The 19,355-nt window shown below is 44.8% G+C and overlaps 2 protein-coding genes across 7 annotated transcripts in view; both read right to left on the reverse strand.

Annotated features, from left to right (window-relative positions):
* Positions 1-64: 64 nt before the first annotated feature.
* On the reverse strand, positions 65-13,965 carry strip1 (striatin interacting protein 1). Its single transcript, XM_064306130.1, has 20 exons — positions 13,811-13,965; positions 12,867-12,936; positions 12,528-12,602; positions 11,643-11,777; positions 10,810-10,930; positions 9,807-9,875; positions 8,918-9,024; positions 8,555-8,682; positions 7,781-7,963; positions 6,969-7,189; positions 6,587-6,652; positions 6,071-6,134; positions 5,836-5,907; positions 5,550-5,624; positions 4,961-5,058; positions 4,730-4,856; positions 4,494-4,594; positions 4,198-4,375; positions 3,080-3,389; positions 65-2,293 (listed from the first exon to the last, which is right to left on the reverse strand). The coding sequence occupies exons 1-20, from the start codon at positions 13,913-13,915 to the stop codon at positions 2,046-2,048; spliced, it is 2,553 nt and encodes an 850-aa protein (XP_064162200.1). The 5' UTR covers positions 13,916-13,965; the 3' UTR covers positions 65-2,045.
* A 1,131-nt stretch (positions 13,966-15,096) lies between these two features.
* Positions 15,097-19,355, reverse strand: part of LOC135237559 (S-adenosylhomocysteine hydrolase-like protein 1) — a 38,775-nt gene continuing 34,516 nt past the window's right edge. For all 6 annotated transcript variants that reach the window (XM_064304789.1, XM_064304787.1, XM_064304788.1 and 3 more), the window contains exon 17: positions 15,097-18,930. In XM_064304789.1, coding sequence (XP_064160859.1) covers positions 18,924-18,930 — 7 coding nt within the window. In that variant the 3' untranslated portion in view covers positions 15,097-18,923. The remainder of the gene's footprint in view (positions 18,931-19,355) is intronic.

Genomic DNA, 19,355 nt, shown 5'->3' on the forward strand with positions numbered 1-19,355 from the left:
TTCTAGAAACAGAGCTGAATCACACAATGTTACCAACACAGAGACACCATTCAAGAAACAAACATTCAAGAAAAAATGTTTATTATAATAAGGTGTTCATATATATATATATATATATATATATATATATATAATGTGAAACAATGAACAATAGATTGACGTAAGCCATGATAAATAAGACGCTTGCGTTTACACGCATTTTGAAACGGTAGGTTCTCTCTCTCTCTCTCTCCCCGCCCTGCCCCAGAGCAACGTTCCATTTGAAGGAGGTTCTCCCTTCGAAAGCAAAAGCATGAAATGCTAAACATTACAGATGACAGGAAAGCCGTGCGAAAGAAACCTCTGCAATTCTATCAGCCTGACGACGTCACATGACCACGGCCCACAGGAGCCAGGAGCCAATAGCAGATGTGGTCATTGTGTGACCGCAACAGCGAAAACGCGTCTGTGTTGCTGCTGATGCGCAGTTATTCTTGACGTAACCCCCGACCGCTTCACACGAGTTCCCTGTACCAGAGAGAGCGACGCTACCATGCCATTAAAGACACTGGGCTACTAATCTAAATTACCACACCAGGTTGCTCAAATCACCACACGACCCCTAAGCCCTAAAAGAACAACTGAGAAGCTGTTAATTAATGATGAATACGTCATACCATTGTCACAGAACTGTCGTATTAACTAAACCGAATATTTAGAAGATAAAGCAAACTCATACTGAGCTTGGCTCAAAAATACCGCAGTGGCGTGCGAAATAAACCGTTGCATACCACCTGATGTTTTGGACAGGTGCTTCTCCTGGAACGTCGCAGGTCACGCGGGCTGGAAATCCGCTCCAAGGCAAACACGGTCGGAGATCCCTGATGCAGAGTTTAAAACTCTGCCTGTCGGACGCAGCTGTTAGCAAGCAGCCACCTCGTACACCCGGACTCCAGAACATCCTGGCCAAATGAGCAGATCCGTTCACTCCATCATAACTTACCATGACTTTCATGTGCTGTCTAATAATGCGTCTGATGATGTCAAGTGATGTGTAATGCTTGTCGATTCTTCTCCAAAATGTGGGCTATGACGAAGCACTAACTGCTGAAGAGGCTAATGGCATTAACCTTTGCGAGTGACATTTTGAGTAACCCAGAAAAGAAGCATTTTCTTTGCGCGGGGATGCCAGTGGAAGATTGAGATGCACCGCCTGGCTTTTCGATCAGAACGCCTGCTCTTCAAAACCAATACATGCCGAGGCACCATTAATGGCATCAGAGTTTAAGCAACTGTCTGGGATCTACAGATGACTGGTCAACGCCCAACGGTCCCGTCTCTTATGTGTGCGTTCACGGTTCACTTTCCCAGGATCCAGCTCCCTTCACCTTTAAGGCCAAGCCTGGCACGGGTGAACCAGCACTGAGAAGGAAAGGGAAGCAGGACAATGGCGAGAGGAAACAGTAAAAATACGATTAGTAACGCGCGTTCAACCCGGAGGGTAAACCGAAATTATCTGGACGTACGCACGCACAAGCAGAAACAGCCACGGCTTCGCACTTTCCAAGCGGTCCCTTGGAGAGAATGGGTAATGGTCTGTTGTAGTGTTGGTCGGTTTGGCCGTGCGCTGGGTACAGGGTGCGAGGACCACGGGTGCCCAGGCAAGCCGGAGTAGTAAAGGTACTGGTCCACACAGTTGAGGGGGGAGGGGTTTGAGGAGAGGTAGAGATTTAATAGCGCAGGGCTAAGGAGGAGAGCTAATTCATATAAATGGGGAAAAATGCTTTGAGGAGGACGCTAGGATGGCCGGATGGTGTGTGTGCAGATGGGTGAGAATAATGCTCGGCAAGACACAGCTCTGGTCAGACCCCGATTCACAGACGTGCCAGAACGAAGCGACACAGCCGGCGGCTAAGTCGGCTACGGCCTGTGTCCACCTGTCGGTTACAGTGTGCGTGTGTGGGGGTTGCTGGGAAGCCGGTCCACGGTTGGGCGGGCGAAGTTCGGTGAAGGCCGCGGGGTTTGGGGCAGGTTCGGGGCAGGTTCGTGGCAGCTCTGCCCTCCCCTCACTGCAGCAGTTCCTCCCAGGATATGGGCTTGGAGAAGACCTCGCGCTCCAGCCAGAGGTCGTAGTTCATCTGGAAGTCCTCCGGCAGCTCCACCCGCTGGCCCAGGACGCTCTGGAGGCAGTTGTCCACGGGCAGGAAGTCGGGGTTGCCCTGGCTCTTGTCGTAGCGGCGGCTGTTGAAGCGCTCGATGTTGGCCCGCAGGGCGCACTCCTCCGCCTGGAAGTCCCAGGGGCGGGCGTCCAGGTCTGCTGCCGGGGAACACGGCTGTTACCATGGTGACGCCTCAGCAACGCGCGCACACGCGCACACACCCTTCATGACTCCCTTCACAACCTCATTCTATACATGAATATGTCCACACATCATTGTATAAGTCCACACTTTGGCCTTTGAAGGAATTTAGGATAGGGTAGAACATGAAACAAAGCAATCATCATAGTATACAGAAGGGTGGTTTCAGATGAAAGGAAAACTTAATTAGTCAGACTTGAGACAGCCAGGGTTACGTCTTTACAGTTAAACGTGCTGTGGCATGTTCAAGGGCCAAATGAGCAAGGGTGCAAAAATAGTTCCTCCTACAGCAGTATCGATAGAACCACACATGATCAGGCCTTCCTGCAGGTCTAGAAGGAATAGAACAGCCCGTTGATCCATAAACAGCATAGCTGTCTGAGAATTTGTATAATTCATGAAAGAAAACAAGCTTTCCCACCACACTGAACTTCTGCTCTAAAGTGAACTAACAGAATTTCATTGCTTCTGAACCCGACTGAGCTTATAAACAACCGAACTTGGTGGTTCACAAGCACCCATCAACCTGACCTAGCGTAACAGCTATGGCTGAGCAATGTTTGATTGATTTTTATACTTACTGGACTGATAACTGACTGATTACTGTGTGACTTTGATAATTCAGTCCCGAGGTTGACATGATCCGTTGATGAGGCCTTCGTACAGCTCTGGGTGGTTGATCAGTGTTAGCGATAGCCCCAGTTACGCGGTAACCCTGCCAACCGCGGGCGGTGACTCACCGTTGCCGTAGGCCCAGTCGTCGTTGAGGCGATGGCGGACCTTCTGGTAGATGGCGGACATGGTCTTCATGTTGCTCTTCCTCCACTGCCGGCCCAGGTACTTGGTCTGCACCTTGAGCAGCTTCAGCACGTAGAGCTGCATCATGGCCTGCTTGACCTTCAGCGCCCTCTTCAGGATGGGAGCAGACTTGAACACCACCAGCATCTGAGAAGCACGGCAGGGTAGCACAGCGGTTAGGGAACTGGTAGGACACTGCCATTGTAACCATGAGCAAGATACATAACCTGAATTACTGCAGTAAATATCCAGCTGTATAAATGGACTGTATGTAAAAGAATGTAAGCTCCCTAACTCCCTCTGGATAAGACCATTTTCTAATTGCGTAAAAATGTAGGAGGAGAGACACAGGAGCAACTGTCTCACCCATTTTCAAATACGTTTGGGACAGTTGCAGGGCGAGTGGATTTGAAAAGCACTTCCAATACACTTTAAAAAACCAGAATTCTGAACTCTGAACAGGCCCGACAAGATCAGGAAAGAAAGAGAGAGGTGTACAGGAGCAAACAAGATCTGGTAGACGAGACTTGACAAGGTATGCCAAAGACAACAGAAGCACACAGGCAGGAAACAGTGAAAGCAGTCGACCACAGGAGGCAGCGCTCTCTCACATGGTCTGGATGCTTCCCTGGATGAGCTGTTTGAGGATCCTCCAGCGTGATGCAGGAGAACAGTTCTCGCCAGCAACTGGTTGTATCGCCAGCTCTGTCCAGCGCACACAAATTTCATTCCCATCTCAGTCCTCCTCTCTGCTCCAATCGAAACGGAGCCCTGAACTGTTTCATCGTTAACTACGTTCAGCGGACTGGTCTCTCTACAACACACGCTCAAATCGAAGTCCTGTAGCACAGGTCATGGCACAACGTTGACCCCCAATATTAACAACATGACTCCACAGTTAAAATTCCTAGGAAAACTAAAAACAAAATTGAGTAAGTAACATTTAAGCGTTTAACTCAATTTTATATATAGAGGGGCGCAAGATTTTTTGATAGCAATTTCCATGCTCAACTGATTAAATCACTGACTAGCTACGGAGACCACACAGCAAGGCCTAAACAGGCTGCCAACTGAAAGGACAGAATTGGACTCTCTTGATTTGACAACTCGGCTCTAACTGGAAAACATACCAGGGGCCATTCAGAGTGCTGTCTCTGTCCCTGCGTCTTACCAGACTCTCAGCAGTCAGTTCTGGGAGCTCGTGCACCACACAGTAAGGGAAGTCCAGCACAGAGATACTGCAGGGACACAGACGAGCACACAGCCAATCAGTACAGACCACAGTCCTAACAAGGGAAGCATAAAAAAAGCTACAGTTTTCCCCGAACAGGGATGCTGATTGGGCGGGACGCTCACCTGTTCTTGGCAGTGATGTAGGACATGATGTTCTGGTTGAAGAACTTGAGAATCAGGGGGATGCAGTTGGCAAAGACCAGGTGCTGGGCCATGTACTCAAACTGAGGGGCGGGATCGGAAAATAACGTAAGGGAATTTTGAATACTCAAACACTTCTCTCCATAGGTGGACAGTACAGGACACTGGGGGCTGGCCTGTGATTATTGACGCGTGTGTGTGTCCCTTCAGAGCGGTACCTGGTAGATGTGGTTGAGTTTGAAGTGCTTGAGGAGAAGCAGCAGGATGGCGGAGATGGCCTTGACGATGATCTCCTTGTGGCGGTTCACGTCCACGCCCAGCTTCATGCTCTGAAGCACGGTGGTCCTGGAGAGGGCGGGACAGACGGACAGGAAGTCAGCCAGGCGGGGCCAGCCCGTTCCGCACACCTCCCTACCCCCACCCCACCCGGGGACGAGCCCCAGACTCACGGCATCTCCTCAGGCAGCACGTCGGCCAGGATGTTGATGGAGTCCGTCTTGGCCTTGGAGGTGGGGGCTGCCGCCAGGAGGATCTTCAGCAGGGCAATCTGGGGCAGCCAGGGACGAGGAGGTGGGATGATTATTTGGAGCAGTTTCATATTTAAATATTCTTTGACTTCCATGGTACAAGAAAAACATATGTTAATTTATCGGTTATTTTATGCAGCGCTCTCATTATCACCTCAACTAATGTTTGAGTTTCATTCCTATTTTTTTGTTTCATTGGCACCAAATACCGATTTAACAATAATCAGATTAAGCAAACTGAGTAATCGAGGTGACGTGGCCAAATTTTCCATTAAACAACAGTTAACGGGTGTGGTAGAAGACTCATTACCTAAATACTCAAACATCAAAGTTTGTATAACCGCCAGTTTTGAAAGGAATGTTGACTTCATGAAAGCAACTGATAAAAACCCTGAATTTAACTGCCGTTCATTTGGAATACTGTGAGACCACAGTCCCCTGCTGCCAGGATTGCGATGCTGTTTAGACCGGTGCAGCACTGGTCTCAGTGTGAGGGGAGGCAGGAACTCACCATGTACTGAGGCAGGCTGGGAAGGATGCCCTGGTAAAGCAGCTCAGTGGAGCTCATCTCCACTTCCTCTTCACCCTGTTAATAGCCACACAGCCGCACAGCCACACACACAGCCACACACACATGCACACACACACATACACACACGCGCGCATACACATGCACGCACGCGCGCGCACACACACACACACACCTTAATGGGACGTATTTGCATGTGTGAACAGATCCCTGGAATGTGACTCCCTGAGGCATCTGGATGAGACTGAATGCTTTCGGTTTGACTCACCCCTGACAGCGGAGTCTTCTGAAACTCCTCCTCCCTTGCGATCTGAATTTCCGCTATGGACACGTACTTGTGCTAAAACCACACAGGAATACATTCTCAGACTACAGCAAACAGTGTGCGTGATAAAAACATTACCAGGCATACAACTGAAATAAACTGAACCAAGGCACATTGTTTTCAAACTTCTCCTGCGTTTTAATGTGAGCGTGCCAGACGTGGATGTGTGTTCCGGTACCTGCTTCAAGGTTTTGATGCTTTCGTGGATTGGCCTGGGCAAGCCCACAACCGTATCTGTGTCACTGCAATCCAGAAACTGGCAGTTAAAAGTAGGCCATTGTTCTACGAATGAAACAATGTGCTCCACACACATCTGCACCATCAACACAAACAACAGTTTATATACATGTATATGAGTGTTTATATACTTTATATACGGACACATAAAATTGTTCCTCATTTCAAACCACATACATATATTAGACAAACCATACATGCATGACAATTTTAATTTCTTGGCAACCAATGTGACAGGCTCCCTATTTATTGTGTCAGAAAACACTTTTTCCAGATGCATTTGCACACATAGTCCAGGAGGTAAGGACATACTCTTGGGTATAAATCATGAGGTAAATCCCCCCCACAACCGCCAGATACACGCCTGGGTATAGATCATGAGTTAAATCCCCCCCCACCCGCCACCACCACCGCCAAACACACTCGACAATCAACAACCCCAGACAGGGAAACTTACCTTCCCAGCGTATAACCAATAAATTTGCTTCTGCTCGATTCCAGGAAATTTTCTATGTCTTTCTCCCTGTGGAAAAAAAAGAAAAGAAAAAAAATCACACCATTATTTAAAAAAACAAAATAAGATAAATGTTATGATGATAAAGGAATTTTACACCACAAAGCACAAATTTAACCTTGATCAGCCAAATAAGGAGCTAAAAACCTAAATATCCTGCTGAGTTGACATTATTAAAAGTATACAGTTGCTGGCTTGCATACAGAAAAGCTAATCTCTAAAAGGAGCACAGGGCTGCTGCAGATGCAATAGCACAGTGGGGTAATAGAACCTTCAGCCTGTGGTAGCTGCATGGCCCATGACGGGTGCGTCACTCTCCCCCTACCTGACTTTGGGGGCCCAGGGCAGGCCTTTGGGGAAGGACACCCTCTCGGACGGCGGGTGCGGGATGGGCGGGGGCATGACCTCGTCCCGCTCCAGGGGGAAGGTCTCGGGCTCCAGGCTGTTGTCGTTGTCGTCGTTGTCGTCCTCGTCCTCGCGGGGGTCGTCCGTCTTGTAGGGGTCCTTCTCGTTGAAGGCGTCCAGGTTGTCCTGTTTAATCAGGGCCTGTGGGAAAGGGGGAGGAGGGCAATGAGGAGGCAGCCTGTGGAGGGGGCTTTATCCGCAGCCTGGAGCCCCACAGCCCGGCTCAAACCCAGCACCTCAAACTACACCTGCTAGGAACAGTTCAAACTGCGGAAACCACATTTGGCTGGATTTCATTTTTAGGGTTTTGCTTGTATTCTTCGGTTCTTTAAAACGCAAAGACTTTAATTTGACCTGCGTTTCCTGACCTGTTAAGCCTGCCTATGGCATTTACCGACTAACCGAAGACTAACTGTTTTTTTAACTGTATTTGCTAGAACCACATGTGACAAGAGCCACCAAATGTGAAACATCATTAAAACCTTTCAAAGATGGGCACAAGCAATTAAAAAACAAGCATGGGAAAATAGCACTGCAGCTCCCTAGGTGCCGCTGCTCTCTGTAAGTTAAGCATGATTAGCCTGCATGCAAGAACACTAGCTGTACTTATTCTTCCTGTTTTATGAGAAAGTGTGAAATGGCCAAACTGGTACGCATGCCCGTGTAAAGTCTAAATTTGCCTGCTCCTGGCTCAGGGACTGTGAGAGGGTGACAGGAGGGGGGGGGGGTTACCTTGTGCTCGCGGCGCGCCCGTTTCTGCTGCTGCTCGATGAGGTCGGAGGCGGAGGCGGGGGGCGAGGCTGCCCTCATGCTGCGGATCACCCGGATGCTGTCCTCCGGCAGGGGGGGCAGCCCCAGCTCCTCCCGCTTCTGCACCTTGATGTTCTGCAGCTGCTCAAACCCCCCCAGCGTGAACTGCAGGAAAAATGGGGGGTGGGGGGGGTACGGTCACCTGCTGCACTACACACAACACAACATTGGGCTGAGCTCTCAAAAACTACAATGTTCGTGTCCTGCCTGACTCCTGAACAGGGTTATAACACTGGGACTTTTCTTTTTTACCTGCTAATTTAATGTCTCCAATTGTGACCCGCCCAACCCATTTGATTAACTGCTCTGATAGGTCCCTCATTGCGTTTCTGTTACCATTCATTCTATGGTGGCTGTTACACTGGGCCGACCAGCAGAGGATGGGCACCCTCAAAACGCATTTTGCTTACCTCACCAGCTCGCTTTTTTCACGCCTGTGACAGTGTCTCTGTCCAAAGAAGTACTTTACAAATAAAGTTTGAATTTAACGGAGTATGACTGCTGCTGATCACACAAAGTGAGAGCTCAGCTACGCAGTGAGTTGGGAGTAAATGTGTGCGATTACGTGGCAGCTCCCGCCACGCTATAGTGTGCGGTAATGTTAGCCACGCTAGCGTGCGGTAATGTTAGCCACGCTAGCGTGCGGTAATGTTAGCCACGCTAGCGTGCGGTGACGTCAGGCCACGCTCCTCTCACCAGTATGGTCTTCCACAGCAGCAGCAGCACCTTCTTCATGGGGAAGTGGGGGGCGTGGCCACTGCAGAACTTGGTCACCATGCCGAAGAGCATGACGGAGATGGGCTCGTTGTTGTAGAGAGGAGACCCTGAGTGAGTAACCAACAGCTTTAGCACTACCGACAAAAACACACCAACAGTTCAACATATAACCATGCGCGGATGGATGGATGGATGGATGGATGGATGGATGGATGATGGATGGATGATGGATGGATGGATGGATGGATGGATGGATGGATGGATGGATGGATGGATGGATGGACGGATGGATGGATGGATGGATGGATGGATGGATGGATGAATGCTAAATACTCCACATACCCAGCTCGGTCTTGAAGGTCTCCCGAGCGGCCCTCCACTCCACGGTGTCGGCGGGGTCGTCCTGCTGGATGGCCTCCACCATCAGGTACATGATGTTGAGCAGCACCCTGTCCCACAAATATCCATTAACACTACCACTAACAGAGGCTCATGGGAAATCTGTGGCACACAGGCAAGTCTGCAGAGCTTATTATCTGATCTTGCCTCCAGGATACAACCGAATGCCCCAGCAGGTAAAGAACAGTGTGTGGTTTCTGTGCCTCTCCTGTGTCAAGAGTAGATCTGACTGCATAAAATGCATGAAATGGAAATGCCACCATGTTGTGCATCCAACATATCAAAAGCAAAGAGGTTCATTTGAATCACTGCTTCGCCCGCATGCCACGCTGATTTGATTAGTCAAATCCGCCCGTTTCCATTCCTGCAGGACTAACGTCACTGCAGCCGGTGACATCAGCGCTTGTGAGCAGGGCTTTCATAGGCAGAGCCAATCAGGGGACTCGTACGCTTGTGACCACAGGGCTGAAGATTTCAATCCTGGGTGGGCTCGGGGGGGGGGGGAATTTCACCTGAACTGCTCAACCCTTTAATAAGTGGGCTCTAGATCACTCTATTGGAGTTCCACAGAACAATGAATGCCATATCCCATACAGCTCCTCGCTTGATTTTCCAATGAATAAAATGCATTGCTTTTTGATGTACTGTACCAGAGTTAGCATAAGCTAAATGGGTCAAGGTCCATGCAAGTGTGGCCTAGCTTTGCAAGCAACCTTGAAACGGCAGGTTGCAGTACCACTGAGCACTAAATATAGCTCAGATGACGCTGGGGATTCTTTAGCGTAGTGACGTGATGGCGTTCTATAGCTTTGTGGCGTGATGGCGGTCTTACCTGAGGTCTGTGCTGTCCGCCAGGGAGATGGCGGGCTTTCGGACCGCGCTGCTGCAGGCGGCACTGTTACTGCGAGGAAGAGAGAGAAAGCAGGGAATGGCGGTAAGAGACGGAGAAAGAGAAGCGAGTGATAGACACTCATTACGCTGGTCGCTGGGTAAGCACTCTGATGAACACTGTGATGCCAGGACAGTAGGGGTGTAACGATACACAAAAATCTTGGTTCGGTATGTACCTCGGTTTTGACTTCACAGTTTGGTACATTTTCAGTACAGCAGAAAAAAAGAAGTGTAAAATATAATGTATTTGTTATGAAAATGAAAAAGTGACAAACTGCCCATAATTTCATGCTGAACAAAATATAGCACATGAACACTAAGTCATCAGGGGGCACACTCTACATTGAATGCTCTACATTACCTCTGCAATTAATAATCAAGCATCTGCTTCTGACCAGGCAAAGCCAAGCCCAGAACTTCAAATGAATGCATTGATGAGATCAACATTGAGCTACAAGTTGACATTTGGCATTTTGTAAGTGGCAGCGTGCTCAGGAAACACATCTCCGCCTGTCACAGACAGGAGCACACCAGCTTGTTCAAGCACAGCAGGTCTTCAGCCATGATAGAAGAGACACCAACACCTCATAATAAACTGAAGAACGCCTCTCAGGTCTATCAACCCCCCTGCTCAGTCTCATAATCCATGCCACATTTGGCAAAAACACCACAACATACTCAACAGCATTAAGACACAGACCTTGCTCAAGATAGTCACTTGTGTCTCTAATGCCATTCACAGATTCACATTACACTATCTGCAAATGACACTCTGTTAAACCGCTATACACATTTGCACTATTGGTCTATCCATGAATAATATGGATCACAGAATGAGGCCCTGTACAGGCCAGATCCATGTGAACAGGCATAATCAGACCTGACAGGCTCCACCTCTCACCCACCCCACACATACACCTACAGCCAGGGACGGAGTCTCTTACTCAATCTCCATGTTGAGGAGCTCCACCAGGGCTGAGAACGTTCCCACCTCCAGAAGCAGGAAGATGTTGTACCGCATCCAGTGCTGTACCTCGGCCTCCGAGCCACACTCCTCAAAAGTACCTGAAAGGGGAGGCGGGATAGGCTCACAGTGCTGTGACATCACAATTAGCATGCACATTCTCTTCTTGAGTCACCAGCGTGAAAGAAGTACAGCAGCCAACTGTATCAATTCTACTTGTGTGCTGAGTTCATCCATCATGGACTGCAATCTATACTCTCTTCATGCTATAGCTACTTAAAACAGGTCCAAGTACCCTGGGAACCGTGACAGGTACAAGAGTAGATCAATACAACGGATTAAGAAACCTAATGAACAAAATAAGCGAGAGGTTCCAAGACAAACTAAAACCTGCCTATAGCTACATACTTTATAGACTAAATGTCAAACATTGAAACAGACAGCTTAAGACAGCAGTTTGTAACTATAATCCAATTCCATGCAAATACACACAGTAAGACAACTAAGGGCCTGATTTACGAAGACCTTTTAGCACATGCAAAACTAGTAACAACCAATGACCGGTGCAAAACAAATTCCACGACCAATCATTGGTCATGCTATCGTTTTTGCGCGAGCTAAAAGGTTTTGCACATGCTTAATGTCTTAGTAAATCAGGCCTTAACTGTATTAAAAAAATAAATAATTCAGAAGCCAGAACAACAATCTTTCAAAGAAGGCGCAAAATTATTCTAATGGTTAATTACTTGTAAATGAGTAAATAATGAAAAGGCCATTCTAGGGGCCCAAACAGGGCAGGGCTCTGCCACGTACCCTGTGCCATGTAGAGGATGGCGCGCGCCACCTTCAGCCTCTTCTCCCGCGTGGTGACCTCCAGCCCGTCCAGCAGCCGCATGGCGTGAGCCCGGTGCTGCGCCGCATCCAGCTCTGTCCACTTCTTATCTGTGACTGCAGACAGACCGCACGTAAGAGCACACGCACACAGCGACAGGAACATACGCACACGCGCGCACGTACACATATAAACATGAACATACGCACACGCACGCACGCACACACACACACACCAACACAAACATACGCGCTCACACACGCACACAACAACAGGCACACGCGCACACGTACACACACATCAACAGTATGAACATACGCGCACGCACACACACACACACAGACACACAGACGCTAGCAAACACGAACACCTCTTAAATTTGGGACCGACAGTTCCCAAATGCTTGCGTCATTGAGTTACTATTTTGGTTGTGTCGTGTGAAAAAAGCAATGAGTCAACACAGAACAGAATATCTTAAATCATTTTACAGCCTAATCGTGAAGCCCACTAACAGGCTGCTTTTAAAGGATTAATCTTTCAGTTTCTTGTTATCATTTGGGGAAAAATGATAGAGACACACATACACACACAAATCTAAGGCTACCAGCATCCTCCGAGATCACAGAAAATAAGAAATAGCTTCAAACAGTATCATTGCATTGCTAATTAAATATAATCTCATTTATAAGAAATGTTAGAATAAGGATCACATGCCATCCAAGAAAACAGTACTTATAACAGCATCGTTAGCTTCCCATATAAAACCTTTCTTGGAGCCAGGAACACAACCTACTACACCACCCAGAAAGTCCAGACAGTATCCCTATACAACAAAGGCAAATACGGACGTGCATCCAGGTACATACCATGAGTTCTGAAGTCTTCTGCGAAGCATTTCCTGTTTAGCAGAAACTCGGGTCCTTCTGTATAACTGTACAGCTCTAAAGAAGAAAACATACACAACCCTGAGCACCTGAAATGAGCTTGTTCTGCAAAAAAAACAGACTAAGAAGAAAGATTCCCCTTCCAAGCCTAATTTTACAATGACTGCTGTTGAAGCTCCTATCATGGTCATTAACCTGTACAGCCACAGACAGAAGTAAGGCACATTAAAAACAAGTAAACTCCCACAATTCGGTGGGATTTTGACATTTCACCATGGCAACAGCTCTCAGAAATGTTTGGATTCTGAGGCGATGTCCCACCTGAGAGTTCTGCAGCCCACTTGTCTGTGTCCGCATATTCAAACTCCAGATCAGGAGACTCTGAGAAGCCCTGAAGAAACCAGCAGAAAACGCATGTCAGGATAAAGGACTGAGACATATGCACCCAGTTCGGTGGGGTGCCGTGGGGATAACCGTGTCATATTTCGCACAGGGACACCTGCTATATCTTCAGCTCATTTTAAATGCGTCAAATGGGAAAATAATGCCACTACGACCCGCTTCTGCCCCGAAAGACACTACTAATGAACATTAAAATGTAAGTGCTCAACAAATAAGGACGTAACGTTACCAACACCGCTTTAACACAATATGTAATGGTCGCTGTTCAAGAAGACGGTTACCAGTCCTGCCAGGCGTTAGTTAACGTCAATCAATTGCAATGTAAGCATACTGGGAATATATCATATGATGATTCCGCTGACTGAGCTAACCCGGCAGACAGCGACAAAGCTAGCTACAAAATATAACTATGACTAAAAGCAGATAACAGTTCGCAAGGTAGCTAACAAGTTATATGAGTTTGCGTAAACTAACTGAATATTCAACCATAGCGATATATCTATGGATAGCTATGTCAATGACAGTAGTTACTGTATTCTCTAACATTACCGGCGTTAACTAGCTAGGTAGACTAATGTTAGCTAATTTGGTCATAATATCTTGTAACTCCGCTGGGTAGATTAAACTACCCATCGTATGCTACTCTTTCTATTAAACCATTCTAGTGCCAGTCTTGCAAGCTAGTTAGTCAACGCAAGGGTGCGATCAATGTTAGCATTAGCCTACCTAGCTAGGAAAACAGCACTAGTTAGCTAACAAACAGGGCAGTAGTTAGTAAATCCTGAAGTAGTCTAATATTTTTTTCGTATGAGATGTTTCTATCAAGCTAGTAGACATCCTAAAGTGTGTAATTCCGTGCTTACCTCAGAGTCTTTCCTTTGGTTGCGGATGAATTCACCTCTTTTGTTCGGTAACATCGCTTTCTGTTTATTATTGATAATCAACCCACCTCCACCACCAGCGTCCATCTTTGATTTACACCTACGGTGACGTTCCTACACTCTCGCGAGAACAGCTAACATCACGAGCTACGTAATTCCATAGTTCTACACCCATAAACCATACAGTTCTACCTAGTGAAATTGCTGTTCAGTCTCAGGTAATCATACAGAACACCTATATGGCTGGGAATGTAGTAATAGCAATTAAGAGAGTTTCGATTAAAAACATCTCTCAGGACCTGTCTAATATGAAATGCAATATTTCAATGAACAATTTTTTATAGGCCTATAATTTATAACACAACTCCCCCATGACGTTATACCTTTTGATTGTAAATTAATTTAAAAAACTGTTGAAAATATATTTTCATTCTGTTGATACCACTATTACCTTTCTATCATACGTGGACAAATTTGATTTACAGAAATGTTAATACCCACTGTGTCTATATAAATAATTATCACAAATATGAACACTGAAGTAAGAAAAAATGCAAACTGTCTAATTGTAATTATAAATGAGTCTGGTAATAGACTTTTGAACATGTCATAACAAGATAAAAAGAAACACCACAACTAAATATGAACTGTACATACCCCTTACAAAGCTAACACAAATGCTGCTGTGACTTGATGATCATGTTTTAAAGAAAATATTGTCCAATGTGTCCAGAAAATTAGATTAACTTCCTCAACTCATAACCATTCAGTACTACCTTGATTTGTTATTTCTAGGACAATGAAAAACAGTTCTAATCCAGAACTCCAATTTATCTGCACTTCTACCTGAAATGAACAGTATATTGTCATTTTCACTGAGAAATGTAACAGAATATAGAAATTGAATATAGAATTATACAGTATAGAGTATAGAATTATGTTGCAAAATATACCAATTATTGGCAATTTGTTCTTATTGGGATCTATCAGAATATAAGCAACAGACTGAATCCTATTATTGTTATTAGACAAAAATCATAATATATTTGCATGGTCTAAAAGTAGGTCTATATATGGAGTACCTCCATATATTCAAATGATGCATTCCTGAATTATTTTTAATATGGCTTTATAGTTCCCCTGTATAAGAGGCAATGTCCTTTACACAAATCTTGAGTGAAAGCAGTAAAAAAAACTGTGGATTTGGCATTCAAACTTTCACTGCATTTGGAATTTTTGTACACCATTTTCACAGAAAACAACCAACATCAATTTCAAACACAAAGGTTTATTTCAGATATTACAGCCAACAGCGACCAATCAACAAAAAGCGAAAGATAAAAGCTATAATTACAAAATGGCTCATATTTGATTTAGCTACGTGCAGTGTGATTTCATCGGTCCTGCAAGAATTATTTAAAATGATATATATTTGTAGATATTCAAAAGAACGTATTGACATAAAAGTCATTATCTCACACACAAGGCTCAGCTAACTTGTAGGAAAACCCTCAGGTAAAAGCATGGAACAAGGAAATCCCTTGTCATGTGTCACAGTGATAGTTGTTTAGGTGCGTAAAGGGTAACATGTTCACAGTTTCTCCCTGGCAATAGCAGTGCACACCCTGGACTGACATATGACAGACTGTGATAATATACTCTCTATATTTTTATATTTGTATATTATTTCTGACTGATATTCCTTTAGATGTATATATTGTGTTGTTAATTCTTCTCTTTATTATTTTTTCAAGTTTCTAAATAATCCCTCTCAGGGACAAATTATGACAAACATACAGTTGTCACTATCCTGGGGGGGGGTGTTGCAGGGTAAAAAAAGAAAAACTGCATACTCACTGATCCAAACAGGTCAAAATTTGTTCAATTTAAATATTTCATTTCTAAAAACAGAATTTGTGTCCTCCCCACACTTTTGTTTTTTGTGGACAGGCACATCATCATAGTGAAGCCACAAGTGAAACTGTCCAATCGGTGTTATTCCACATTCAAAGACTGGTCATTGCCATCCAGCGAGCGCACTTCAAGGCACAAGGGAAGAACGTGAATCAGCTTATGGCCTTTTTCCTCAGAGATATTTCTAAGCAGCAGGAAAATAATGGAATATAGCCGGCTTTGAGAGAATCAAATGACAAACGGCAGGTTCTGAACACCAAAGGTCTAGCAAGCATGGCTGCTTATATGCATCAGAGGTACAATAATACAAAATGTGGAGGGTGGAGGGTACACAGGGGTCATAAAATTCGTTTTTGGAAATAAGTACATTAGGCATATATAGCGATGCTGTTGCTTGACCACAACACGTGCAAAACAGTTTCCAGCAAAAAAAATAAAATAAAGCCAGCACTAAGGTTTCAACAAAATCATGTGAATGTGCGGGCAAGAAGTGACATGACCCCCAGTACACTGACGTCCATCAGACACACCAATGGACACAGAGCTCTTGTTTCCTTCACATGGAATTCAGCAAATTATTTCTCCTTAGTTTATACTTGGTACAGACACACTGAAGAGACAGGCAGAAAGAGAAGAAGTTGTGTGCATCTTCATTACAGAATAGGGATTAAGGGATATCCAGCTGGTGCTTAAAATGAAAATAAAATTCCATAAGTAAAAATGGGACCAAACAGAAATAAAAATCTCAAAACAACCCTCCGTCATTCACTCTCACAATTTTCATTCAACCAAAACTAGCCCTGTAAACCAAAACTTTACATTAACGTGTTAATATATTGCTGTTATTTAGGACATAATGATGTTCATGCATCAAACAGACACATATGTGTTAGGATATATCATGGCAAAGTGACCTTATTTATGCCTAACATACCGCACAATTGGATTTTGCCCCAAAAATATGTTGGGCACACCAAACTCCTTGTTGATATCATATGGCACCAGCACACATGCAGAAGTGATCTAACCAACCATTACATAAAATTCAGCTGAATTTCATATGACAAGCTGAATTTGCAATGTCAGTGAATCTCCCCGGCCATTTAAAACAATTGTGCACTTAAAATGGGAAATATATATATTTTATATGAAAAAATACACAAAACAAACATACGTGTTTGTGTGTGACCTTACATAATGTGACAAAAACCACAGGCAGGTTTGGTTGCACAGCAAGGGCATCATGGTGCCTCAGAACATTAAGCACAAAAAAGATTTTAAAATAAAACAAAACGAAACATTAAAAACCATTGTGTCCATCAGCTACATGATCAAGGAGACAAAGATGAGCCAGCCTGACTTAGAAAAAAAGCATAATACAAATAAATTTGGTTCATCACGAACAGACAGCAATACTGACTGAAGACGTACAAGGGATAGGTGTCGGGGAAATGCAGCTCCAATTTTGTTCTTCCAATCAGAAACAGTAATATAAGTTCATTTATATAATCAATTTTGTTATATATCTATATCATACATACATGAAAACAGAAATAATATTTCACAGCTGTCTCAAGCCTCAAGCCTAGTTAGACACAATGCACGAGCCACAGCCAGATGATGGCGTTTTTCACGTTTTTACTTCCACACTAGGAATATTTGGACCTGAGGTATTCCTGTATGTATATGTATACTTTATGTAGTAATGTCATCAAAATATGTTTGAGAGACAGCACTAGTTTTTAAACTGTGATGCGTGGGAATGTACCTGAATTGCAGTAGGTAGATTTTTCTTTTTGTTGCCATTTTCTCCCCAATTTAGTCATTATACCAATTCCCTGTGTGTGTCACGGTCCTGGTCAATTCGCTATCCTCTGTTGGTCTGGGGAGGGTGTAGACTACCACATGCCTCCTCTGATACATGTGGAGTCGCCAGCCGCTTCTTTTCACCTGACAGCGAGGAGTTTCACTGGGAGAGCGTAGCGCGCGCGGAGGTTCACTCTATCTCCCCCCAGATCCCCTCCCTGTTGAACAGGCGCCCCGACCAACCAGTAGGAGTCGCTAATGCAACGATCAGGATTCATACCCTCACCGGCTTCCCACCCGCGAACACTGCCAATTGTGTTCGTAGGAATGTCTGACCAGGCCGGAAGTACTGCCGCCGGAGATTGAGTGGTGGTAGGCGAGTGCTTATACCTCTACACTACCCAGACGGCCCTTGTAGATATTTAAATGGAGTCATCGTTACAACATGACTTGGATCAATTGAAAAGAGGAGCATACTGAAGATCTTTTTCTATGTCCTTTGGTGTTTTTCTGAAGAAGACCAGTCCTTATGGCAAAATGTATCCCTGTTTGACAGATGGCTCCTGAATACCGAGTATTTTCCTTTATGGCTCTAAACACATTTTTGCTTCAGCACAAACGTACCGTGCAAAATCATCACGATACACAGAAGATTTGTGCCCCTGAATTAAGAAGATTTGTAAAAAGGTTTGCTCTACCTACATACATACCTACATTGGACCAGCATTTTCGCAGCCGCATGTGTGTCCAATGAGATTGCATTAGATAATCTAGATTAGAATCCACAAACCAATGAGGAAAGCTCTTAAAGGAAAAATACAAATATTAATTAAGAGCTGTTTGCAGGTAAACACCCTATAATGTTCCCCCCACCCCCTTCCCCCTACTAATGTGGAATGTATTTTGAAGCTGAAAACGCAGAATGAAAGGGTAGAGCAAATCATTCATAATCACAGACCCCTTCCCCACAGCCTTTCGGCACCATTTCAGCATCTTCGCGAATAACATAAATTGTGTGATTAAAGCAGCTATTACACGAATAGGAATCGGTATGAAGACAGAGATCAGAAGGGGCGGTCGTGGCTGAAGTTTAACAGACAACTGACATTTGGTCTTTGTGACAGTACACACCAGCTTGTCTGCACGTACACCAGTAACGTGACTGATGTACCAAAGGCCATTTACTTAATTTACAAAATCACAATTGAAACAGATAAAATAGTCAGCTCTAGGGTATTAATTTTTTTTTTCTTTCTAAAATTATTATTTCTATCGGGAAGTATTTTATTTTTTAAAAATGCACCACTCCCTCGGACTAGTTCAGGGTAATTCTTTGTCTGGAGTGTGGCATGGCATTGTGGGTCACTCCCACAGATTAATATCTGTGAAAACAAAAATCAAAAAACAGAAATTCTGTCATACAGCTGTACACCACATGCACACACGTCAATGTAAATCTTTTCTCAACATCCTATTACCCTGAGGCTAAAACACAGTGGATTTAAAATACCATAGATCAGTACTTCACTGCCCCCGTTTCAAATTCAGCATGAAAACCCTACATGCAGTACAACGGACAGAGACCAGGTTGCTATGGCAGATGTGTGACTAAAACAAAAGCAAAAAGCGCATGTGGAGATCTCACATGTCGAACATACTGGTCGTGGAGTCGGTTGAAAGCATCACCTGTTTGTTTAACGATTTTTTCATGAACTATGACTCAATGAATATTTAGAAAAATGTCAGAATTAATGTACTTAAATGTGATTCTGTACTGTATGTGTGTATTTAATGTTTTTACAGTATG

Source organism: Anguilla rostrata, chromosome 13 (assembly GCF_018555375.3).
Source record: "Anguilla rostrata isolate EN2019 chromosome 13, ASM1855537v3, whole genome shotgun sequence".
NCBI lineage: Eukaryota > Metazoa > Chordata > Actinopteri > Anguilliformes > Anguillidae > Anguilla > Anguilla rostrata.